Here is an 11,284-nt window from a genome sequence, read left to right as displayed (position 1 = left end):
GGGCCTCAAAGTGGAGTTCACGACATGCGAGTGAAGAGAAGAGCAAACCACAGAGTATTGACTCCAATGCAGGCTGAGCCCTGCCCCATGCACCATGGAGGACCTTCTCACAGCAACACCAGAGGCACTCCAAGGAGATCCAATACAGTATCATACCTTTTTGCCCTCCTCTTTCGCCCCCTTCTTTCTCCCTCCTTCCTTTCCTTCTAGCATGGCGTCCCTTCCAAGGCTTCCACTAGGCCTCGCTTCTCCTTCCCCGCTGAGGTAAACGCCAAAGGACTCCAACTCCCAGGAGCCTCGGCTGCTTTGGCGGAGGGACAGGCATCCTGGGAAATGGAGTCCGGAGTCCTCCTTAGGCCCGCCCCCAAGCCCTGCTTAGCCAATCAGGCGTCGCCATTCCCTCTGGCGTCATTTTCTGCGAGATGGCGCCAAGAAGCGTTTGTTGTGAGGGAAGGAAGGCAAGAAGGAAGGCCGGTGAGTGACTGAGGAGGCGCCATTGTTGCCTCTCGCGGCCTGATTTGGGCCTTTGCTTTTGTTTGAGTTGCCTTCAGGGCCAAGGGTTTCTTCAAGAACCTGCTGCTGTGAGACGGGCAGGCTGGGAACATCCCCACCAGGCCTGGGCCAGCTTGGGCCCTCCCTCCAGGGGTTTTGGACTACAACTCCCACAATTCCTAAGGGCCGGTAGGCTGTTAGGAATCCTGGGAGTTGTAGTCCAAAACCCCTGGAGGGAGGGCCCAAGTTGGCCCAGGCCTGGTTTGGCTTCTGGGCGTCTTCCAAAACAGCCTCTGGGTTGCTGTGAGTTTTGCGGGCTGTATGTCCATGTTCCAGAAGCATTCTCTCCTGGCGTTTCGCCCACATCTACGGCAGGCATCCTCAGAGGTTGTGAGGTCTGTTGGAAGCTAGGCAAGTGGGGTTTATATATGTGTGGAATGATGTCCAGGATGGGAGAAAGAACTCTTGTCTGTTGGAGGCCAGTGTGAATGTTTTAATTAGTCACCTTGATTAGCATTAATGGCCTTGCCAGGTTCATGTCCTGGCTTCTTCCTGTTTTGAGGTGTTAGCTGGCCCTGATTGTTTCCTGTCTGGAATTCCTCTGTTTTCAGAGTGTTGTTCCTTATTTACTGTTCTGATTTTAGAATTTTTTTTAATGCTGAGGGCCAGATTTTGTTCAATTCCATGGTTTCCTGTGTGTTGATTTCACAGGCTTCTCTGCGTAGCCTGACATGATGGTTGGGAGAGTGTCAGGCATTTCTGTTTTGTCAAATAATATGCTGTGTCCAGGTATGGAACATGGCCATACAGCCCTGAAAACACACAACCCTATCTCTGGAATGATGTTCCCGGTGGGAGAAAGAACTCTTGTCTGTTGGAGGCAAGTGTGAATGTTGGCCACCTTGATTAGCATTGAATGGCCTTGCAGCTTCAAAGCTTAGCTGCTTCCTACCTGGGGGATCCTTTGTTGGGAGGTGTTAGCAGGCCTTGATTGTTTCCTGCCCGGGCTGTGGCGCAAGCTGGTGAGCAGCCAGCTGCAGCAAGCTGAGATCAATCACTCTGACCAAGAGGTCATGAGTTCGAGGCCAGCTCGGAGCCTGCATTTGTCTTGTCTTTGTTCTATGTCAAGGTATTGAATGTTTGCCTTATATGTGTAATGTGATCCACCCTGAGTCCCCTTCGGGGTGAGAAGGGCTGAATATAAATACTGTAAATAAATAAATAATTCCCTTGTTTTCAGAGTGTTTCTCTTTATTCACTGTCCTCATTTTAGAGTATTTTAAAAACTGGTTGCCAGGTTTTGTTCATTTTCATGGTTTCCTCCTTTCTTTTGAAATTGTCCACATGCTTGTGGATTTTATTGGTTAACAACAACAACAATAACAACTTTATTTTATACCCCGCCTCCATCTCCCCGAAGGGACTCAGGGCAGCTTACATAAAAAACCCAACAATATAAAAACAAATCAAAAAAAATATTAAAGTCATATTTACAGTAAAACATACTTGGCCTCTCTGTGTAGTCTGACATGATAGTTGTGAGAGTGGTCCAGCATTTCTTTGTTCTCAAATAATATTCTGTGTCCAGTTGGTTCAAGTGCTCTGCAATGACTTTTCCGGACTATGGCCATGTTCCAGAAGCATTCTCTCTTGACGTTTCCCCCACATTTATGGCAGGCATCCTCAGAGGTTTTGAGGTACAGTAGAGTCTTGCCACTCCAGTATTTGCTTATCCAATTTTCTGTATTATCCAACGCAGCCTGCCTCCCGCCTGGATCCACAGTTGTTTCTCAGGCAGCAACGCGCAGCAGGCCAGCATGCCCAACAACAACGCAAATGCAGCCATGCTCCCAAACAAGTGACAGACTTGTTGCAAAACATGATGTTTTGGTGCTTAATTTGTAAAATCATAACATAATTTCACATTTAATAGGCGGGGTGATCTCCCACTGTTAGCCCCAGATTCTGCCAACCTAGCAGTTCAAAAACATGCAAATGTGAGTAGAGCGATAGGTACCGCTCCGGCTGGAAGATAACAGCACTCCATGCAGTCATGCTGGCCACAAGACCTAGGAGGCATTTACAGACAACGCTGGCTCTTCGGCTTAGAAACGGAGATGAGCAGCAGCCCCAAGAGTTGGACTTGACTAGTCTTAATGTCAAGGGGAAACCTTTACCTTACATTTTTATATTTAATTATATCCCACTTTCCTCCCCTAAAGCAGGACTCTAATGGGTCCAGAAAGAGAGATAGGAGGAAGAGAAGAAGGGATTATTTGCCTTGACTTAAACATGGTGTTTTTCCTCTCTTTCAGCTCCAGGTGTACTTTGAGGAGGAGGCAGTGTAGTTTCGCCCCAGGCCTCAGGGATCTCCCCAAGGAAATCGTGAAGGAGGCCTCTCTGGGTAAGAGGCCTTTTGTCTTGGTTGTATACATGCGGAAGGAATGGATTCATATTCTTGTCCGTTTCTCATTGCACTGTACAGGAGCCATGCTGTGAGAGACCTCTGTTCATCCAAAACTGATTTTCAAATGTAAAACTTCATTTTTTGTTGAATAATAGACTCATAAGAGCCCCGGTGGCTCTGAGCTGCAGACAAAAGGTCCCAGGTTCAAACCCCGGGAGCGGCGTGAGCGACCGCTGTTAGCTCCAGCTTCTGCCAACCTAGCAGTTCGAAAACATGCCAATGTGAGTAGATCAATAGGTACCGCTCCGGCGGGCAGGTAACGGCGCTCCATGCAGTCATGCCAGTGGCCCCATGACCTTGGAGGCGTCTACGGACAATGCCTGCTCTTCGGCTTAGAAATGGAGATGAGCACCAACCCCCAGAGTCAGACATGACTGGACTTAACGTCAGGGGAAATCTTTACCTTTACCTAAGAGTAAAGGGGCAGAACAGGAACCTCTGGCTGATCTAAATCACAGAACCATTAGTATTTGTCTTTATTTATACCTCTTTTTGTCTCTCGAAACGAGATTTAAAGCGGCTTACAATACAACCAATTAAATGCAATTTAATACCCAAATACATGCAAACATTAAAGTAGAACTAAATATTAATGTTATGAAGAATCAAGAGTTGAAATTCTTAAAACTGATTCAAAGCTAGAACCACAGCATCCCCTGACTTGGTCTTAAAAACATTCCTATTTAAAAGCTTGTCTGAATGAAAAGGTTTTAGCCTGTCGCCAGAAGGACAGCAGGGAGGGGGCCATTCTGGCTTCCCTGGGGAGAAGAAGGGAGTTGCAGAGTTGAGGGGCATTTGCCACCAAGAAGGAAGGAAGGAAGGAAGTCTCTCGTTCCCACCAAGAACCAAGCTTGTGATGCAGGTGGGACCGAAAGAGGATCTCAAGATCTGGGCGGGTTTCTATGGGGAGATGCAATAAGCCAGATACCCTGGACCTGAGTCATACAGGGCTCATAGAATCCTAGAGATGGAAGAGACCCCAATAGCTGTTCAGTCCAGCCCCCTGTTATGTAGGAACATAGAATCAAAGCACCCTAGACAGTTGGCTTCTGCTTTAAAATGTCCAGAGCGGGAGGCTGCATCCAGACTCCCAGGCAACAACATATTCAATTGTTGAACAAGATCTGTCAGGAGGTTTTTCTTAATGTTGAGGTAGAATCTCTTTTCCTAAAAATTTCTATCCATGACCCCACTATGTCTGTGTCGTTGTCACCTCCTCCTCCTCCTTTATTTATACCCTGCTTTTTCTTTCCACAAAGGAGACTCAAAGCGGCCGTGTCTCCATATCAACAGAAAAGGAGCTTGCCCATTCCCCCTCCACTCGACATCCTTTCCAGTGCTTAAACCTGGCTATCATGCCCCTTCTTAGCCTTTTTTTCCTCCAAGCTAAACAAACAAGCTGCTCCTCATAGGAGGGTCTCTGGATATCTTTCAGCTTGAATTGTGTGACCCAGAACTGAGCACAAGGTTACTCCAGGTGAGGACTGACCAAAGCAGAATAGAGTGCGACTATGACTTCCCTCGTTCTAGATCAGGCGTCCTCAAGCTGCGGCCCTCCAGCAGTTTTGGCCTCCACCTCCCAGAAGCCCTAGCCAGCTTGTTCAGTGGGCAAGTGAGTGAGTTGGAGGCCAAAACAGCTGAAGGGCCACTGCTTGAGGATGCCCGATCTTGACACTACTATTATAGTTGCAGCCTAGAATCGCATTGGCTTTTCAGCTGTAGCATCACACTCTTGTGTTTTGTTCAGCTTGTGATCTCCTAGGTAATAATAATAATAATAATAATAATAATAATAATCCTTTATTTATACCCCGTCACCATCTCCCCGTGAGGACTTGGGGCGCCTCACAATGTTAGAAAAGTAACAGCGCAAATACACCAACAATATACACAGTTTAAAACACAAAAAGATAATAAAACAGAAGTTAAAACAAAGGTTTATACAACAGTAATGATATCAAACAAACACCAATGCCATTCAGTCAACTTCAAAGGTGGGGGGGGGACTATAGCAGCAATATAAGATAAAATCATTAGATTAAAATACCCCGATGAAAGGAACCTAATAGCATTCAGAATAGAATTATGAGGCTGGTCATCCAATGGCTGTCTCTCCAAAGGCCAGCCCAAACATCCAGGTTTTCAGTTGTTTCTTAAAGGATGGTAGGGAGGGCGCCATCCTTTCACATGGATTCTTTTCAAGCTAGGTGTCACCCATCCTATATCTGTGTATTTCATTTTTATTGCTAAGTGTACATTTGGTTATCTTTGGGCCCAGCTCTCCGATTTGTCAAAGTCATTTTGGATCCTGATCCCGTCCTTTGGAGTTTTAGTTCTCCCTCCCAATTTGGTGTCTTTTGCAGATTTCACAAGCATGCCTTTTGTTCTGTTAGCCAAGTCACTGATTTTTATTAGCTGCTTCATGGGAATGCCATGGGCCTTGCTAGAATCAAGATACGCTACATTCACAGCATTCCTTGCATCTACTAAGCTTGTAATTCCATCAGAAAGGGAGACAATTAGTCTGGCATGACTTGTTTTTGAGTAACCCATATTGACTATTTGTGAGTATGGCATTCATATCAAAGTGCTTCCAGATTGTCTGTTTAATGAACTGCTCTAGAATCTTCCCCGGTATTGATGACCCTTGGGAAAGAGGCCCCAAACAATTACCACTGACTGGGCAATAATTGGGTCCTCTTTCCTCCGCCTTTTGAAGATGGGGCCACAAAATATATATGGCAAGGCAAAAAGACAAAAACAAAAAAACAAAACCAAGAATTAAGCATACAAATTTAATTGATGAGAGAAAAAGAAGTGGTTTCGGATTACCTGACTTGAGATCATACTATGAGACATGTGATCTGATCTGGATTAAAGATTGGACTACACTATAAAAGGGGGATTTGACCTGAGAAGAGGATGGCATGCGTATTTTTGGTATGGAAAAAGAAAAATAGGGAAAAAAGTACAGATCAGTATATAAGAGCCTCCCTGATAAAAATCTGGGAAAGACACAAAGAAAAATTATATAGAAAAACACGCACATGGACATCTCTGCTTGAGGCAAACCAACGAAGAGAACTAGCATGGCAAATCTGGCCTACTTACAAAGACATGATAATAAAGGACAAAGGAAACTATGAACTGAGAAAAGAAGAAATCAAACAACATTTCAGAAACGTTACATGGTTCCAGTACAGACAGACAAAGGCAAATAAATAGGCTTTGAGGAAAAAGACACATTTTACACTATATAATTAGGCTGTTCTTTACATTTTCCACTTTGAATTTGCTAAAGTTCATGTTTTCAGATCATATCTGTTACACTGTAAATTTGGTGTCACTCTGTATTCCTCTGAGAATTTGCTAAAGTTTATGCTTCACATATGGATAACATTTTCATGTGTTATTTGGTGACATTTCATTAAAATTTCTAGTTTTTTACTCAAGCGTGTAGTGTCAAGATTCCCATCACCTCGCATGATAGCTTGCTAGTCACCACTTTGTGTGATTCACAGACACTAAGAAGAAGTGTCTGTGCTACTGTTAGGTGGATCTGTAATTAGCTAAGAAGCAGTGTGGTGGAGGCTCCTTCTTTGGAGGCTTTTAAGCAGAGGTTGGATGGCCATCCGTCAGGCGTGCTTTGAATTCATAGATGACCTGCTTCTTGGCAGGGGGTTGGACTGGATGGCCCACAAGGTCTCTTCCAACTCTATGATTCTATGACAAGTTGCTTACCTGGAATTATATTTCTTTGAGTGGTCAACTGAGAATTCACACAACCATACCCATTCTCCCCACTAGTGTCATGCCACCCTTGGTCGTATTGGGTGCAGCTGATGACCGCCTCCTTTTGTGCCCTTGGGAGAGTAGGCTGGGTTGGTGCTACAATTCTTTGCCTAAGGATTCTAGAGGTTCCAAAGAGTCTCTGTGCAGATGCAGAATACCCAGTTGTGTGAATTCACAGATGTAGACGTTCAGACGACCGACAGGGAGCTCTGGCGTGGGCTGGTCCATGACGTCAAGAAGAGTCGGGAATGACTGAACGAATAAACAACAACAAACCTATTCTTGTCTGTTCATTCACCACAAATGTCTTGGGCTTTCGTTCCACCTTTGCTTGCTCTCAATCACTAGTGAAGTCATCAGGTTTTTAATTCCAGCGTTGTTTTCCATCTCGTCTTTGTCCTTTTAGCCTCTGCTAGCCTTTGAGGAGGCTGTTGTGTCTTTCTCTGAGAAGGAGCGGGATGTCCTGGATCAGGTCTGCTGGGCTTCACGTGTAGAAGATACAGTGGAGACTTCTGAGAGCATGGCACCTAGGTGAGGTTTTTCTAGCTATCATTTATCTTTGCTACAGCTCAGGTTTATCCTTCCCTTCTTAAATACAAATGGAAAGCACTGATATATAACCAGAAGAGAGAAGGACATGTATCTGTTCCTCTAAGAATTGAACAGGCAGTGCTATAGATGTTACTGGCTGAGAGTAGTATATAGATCATAGATTTCAGTATGGCATGTTGAACATATTAACAAGACTCTGGGGGATAAAGAAGCAGTTGAGATAAGTGTCTTCTTTGGTCTTTGATTTCTGTCATTTTGTCTAAAGATTTTTTTTTTCTTTTTCCTCAAAAAAGAAATCAGAAGAAGAATGCGAAACGCAAGGAGGCAGATGTAACAAAGCCTGGCACAGAAAAACAGGTGTTTGGAAAGCAAAAGGGAATGAAAACAAGACACAGAACCCAAGACAAAAAAGAGAACAGCTCCTCTTCTTTCCAGCAGGCTGATCATTCTGAACCGTTGACGTCAGAATCAAAGGAAACGGAGTGTCCAGACTGTGGGGAAATGTGCAGATGTCATGCACAGTTAAACATCGATGCCGGTCCTCACAAAGGAGGTAAACCATACAAATGCATGGAGTGTGGAATGAATTTTAATCGGTCTGATTGTCTGCAGTCACATCAAAAAACACACACAGGGGAGAAACCATATAAATGTATGGAATGTGGAAAGGGCTTCAGTAAAAAAGCATATCTGCATATACATCAAAGGATACACACAGGAGAGAAGCCATACAAATGCATGGAATGTGGAAAGAGCTTCACTGACGCTGGATCATATAACAAACATCTAAGTGCTCACACAGGAGAAAAACCATATAAATGTCTAGAATGTGGAAAGAGCTTTCGTGATGGTACACAACTTTCTACACATCAAAGAACACACACAGGGGAGAAACCATACAAATGCATGGAATGTGGAAAGGGCTTCTGTCAGAGTGCAGGTCTATATATGCATCAAAGAACACACACAGGAGAGAAGCCATACACATGCATGGAATGTGGAAGGAGCTTCAGTTGCAATGGAAGTCTACGTACCCATCAAAGAATCCACACAGGAGAGAAACCATATGAATGCATGGAATGTGGAAAGAGCTTCAGTCAGAATTCAGCTCTCCATGTACATCAAAAAATACACTCGGGTGAAAAACCGTACAAATGCATGGAATGTGAGAAGAGCTTCAAACAAAGAGAACAACTACGTGTACATCAATACACCCACACAGGGGAGAAGCCATATGAATGCATGCAATGTGGAAAGAGCTTCAGTAATAGGAGAGCATGTAATCTACATCAAATGACTCACTCAGGTGAGAAGCCGTACAAATGCATGGAATGCGAGAAAACCTTCAGTCACAGTTCATATCTACAGTCACATCAAAAAACTCACAGAGGAGAGAAACCATACAAATGCATGGTATGTAAAAAGAGTTTCAGTCGGACCTCTCATCTGCGTATACATGAAAGAACGCATTCAGGAGAGAAACCTTTTCAATGCTTGAAATGTGGAAAGAGCTTCCGTCAGAAGGCAAATCTACGTGTACATGAAAGGATACACACAGGGGAGAGACCATACAAATGCACTGTATGTGGAATGGGTTTCTGTGATAGTGGGACATGTAATAAACATCTAAGGACCCACACAGGAGAGAAACCGTATGAATGCGTGGAATGTGGAAAGAGTTTCAGTTGCAGTTCAAATCTACACACACATCAAAGAACCCACACAGGGGAGAAACCTCATGAATGCAAGGAATGCGGAATGAGTTTCTCTAGTAGTAGCAGTTTGCACTCACATCAAAGAACCCACACAGGGGAGAAACCTTATGAATGCATGGAATGTGGAAAGAGCTTCTCTCATTGTCATGCTTTACGAACACATCAAAGGACCCACACAGGGGAAAAACCATATCAATGCATGGAATGTGGAAAGAGCTTCAGGGACAGAGGAGATTTGCGTTCCCATCATAGGACCCACACAGGAGAAAAACCATATAAATGCATAGAATGTAAAAAGAGCTTCAGGACCAGTAGAAACTTGCATGCCCATCATAGGATCCACACAGGGGAAAAACCATATAAATGCATCGAATGTGGAAAGGCCTTCAGCAGACGTGAAAGTTTGTATTCCCATCGTAGAACCCACACGGGGAAAAACATATAAATGCATGGAATGTGGAAAGGCCTTCAGAAAAAGTTGCCCATATAATAAACATCTAAGGAGTCGCATAGGTGAAACCATGTGAATGCACAGACTGTGGAATGAAATTCAGTGGAAATATTTAGTTCATTATGATTTGCCACTTTTTCCAACGCCCAGAATTTGAGGTCTGTGGCAGAGCGTTGCAATTCTACAAATTTCCTTACTATATTGGCAAACAAATTTCTTCTATTCCTTATATTAGGAAATGTTCCTCCAATCAGTCTCTTCAGAGTTCTTGATACTTTTCCCTATGTATATATTTTTGGATTTAGCTTGAACGGCACCTTTAGCAAATCTGGTCAAGCGAGACAGAACTTACATATCTCTGCTTGCTTGGCTGGTTTATAAATTCAGTCATTTTAGAGGTATATTTCCTTCCTTCCTTCCTTCCTTCCTTCCTTCCTTCCTTCCTTCCTTCCTTCCTTCCTTCCTTGCAAAACTCTTAATTTTCACACTGAAATAGGAATCGTGTTTCCCAACTTTTGGCCTTCCAAATGTGTGGAAAACACTCCCAGTGCACATACCTTGAATTCTCTCTCTCCTGGTCAGATATCTTCCCGGGGACAAAAAAAAGTTAAGATCCAGCTAAAACTTCTTATGTGTGTGAAGAGAACTTGAATAAAGGGTCTGACATTAAGACAATGTGGGATGGCAGAAAAGTCTTTAGGAGAGGATTTTTAAAACAGCAAAATGCTGATATAAAGTGAAAGAGGCATGACATTCTGAAGAATTAAAGTAAGATGTAAGAGAAGGATTTTCAGAAGAATCCAACAAACAAGGACTTGACCTATGAGATCAAACAGCCAGAAAAAGTCTGGTGAGAAGTTGAGGTCTGTAAAACAGAAGCTGTTTGAAATCAACAAACAAACCAGGAAGATGGCTATCATACAAACTTAGTAAAGAAAGATAGAGAAAGGAAAAAGTCATCAATCAGAATAAGATCAAGTCAGTCTTCTATAACTGTACCTCTCTTAGCATCATGTTTCACAAAAGATGCTTTGGAAAAATATGTAGAACAAAACTTTCTGCTGCTCAACAAAACTATAAGAATGAGGCTCGATGAACCAATAACAATGGTGGAACTCGATAAGGCTTTTTTGGAGATGAAAACAGGAATGGCACTGGCTCCGGAAGGATTGCCAGTGCTAATTTTTGACTTCACGAGATCAGCTATGTGAGTCTTTACTCCAAATGATGAATAATATGCTAATGAATACAATTACAGACTCTTGGATACAGGCAAACAGAACTTTCCTCAAGAAGGGCGAGTTAGAAAGAATTGTATACCAACATTTTTACTGAATAATAACAATTCATCATGGAAAAAGAAAATGAAGGAATACTACTGTTTTTAGCTGTCCTAGTCATCTGCAAACCCATTCAACAATTGGGCCACACAGTTGACAGAAAACCGACACACACAAGTAGATACCTTCATTAAAAACTCCAACCATCACCCAAGTCAAAAAAGAAGCACAATTAAGGTCCTGGCAGACCATCTGCGAACGGCACCTCCTCCAAGGCGAAAACGGAATCACCTAAACTGGGCTCTCCAGGCCAATGTAGACTCCACCACAGACATCAGAAGAGCTTCAAGGCCAAGAACAAGCCATGAGAGTCAAGACAAAGATCCAGCCAGAGGGAAAGTGTTCTTACCAGACATCAAGGGAACCACTGTCTGCAGAGGGAAACTCATGAAGAAACACAACCTCCAAACGATCTACAGACACACCAAGAAAACCCAACAAATGCTATGTTCAGTGAAGGACAAGGGGGATCCCC

At 43.5% G+C, this 11,284-nt stretch overlaps 1 protein-coding gene across 1 annotated transcript; it reads left to right on the top strand.

Annotated features, from left to right (window-relative positions):
- The first annotated feature begins 266 nt into the window (after positions 1 to 266).
- On the top strand, positions 267 to 9,398 carry LOC103281186 (zinc finger protein 883). The gene is given in 4 exon segments (XM_062969472.1): positions 267 to 474; positions 7,158 to 7,282; positions 7,597 to 9,214; positions 9,217 to 9,398. Coding segments are annotated over 4 exon segments (1,938 nt in total). The 5' UTR covers positions 267 to 333; the 3' UTR covers positions 9,271 to 9,398.
- The last annotated feature ends 1,886 nt before the right edge of the window (positions 9,399 to 11,284 follow it).

This window comes from Anolis carolinensis, chromosome 2 (genome assembly GCF_035594765.1).
Source record: "Anolis carolinensis isolate JA03-04 chromosome 2, rAnoCar3.1.pri, whole genome shotgun sequence".
Classification (NCBI taxonomy): domain Eukaryota; kingdom Metazoa; phylum Chordata; class Lepidosauria; order Squamata; family Dactyloidae; genus Anolis; species Anolis carolinensis.
This window is presented reverse-complemented; position numbering and strand designations above follow the sequence as displayed.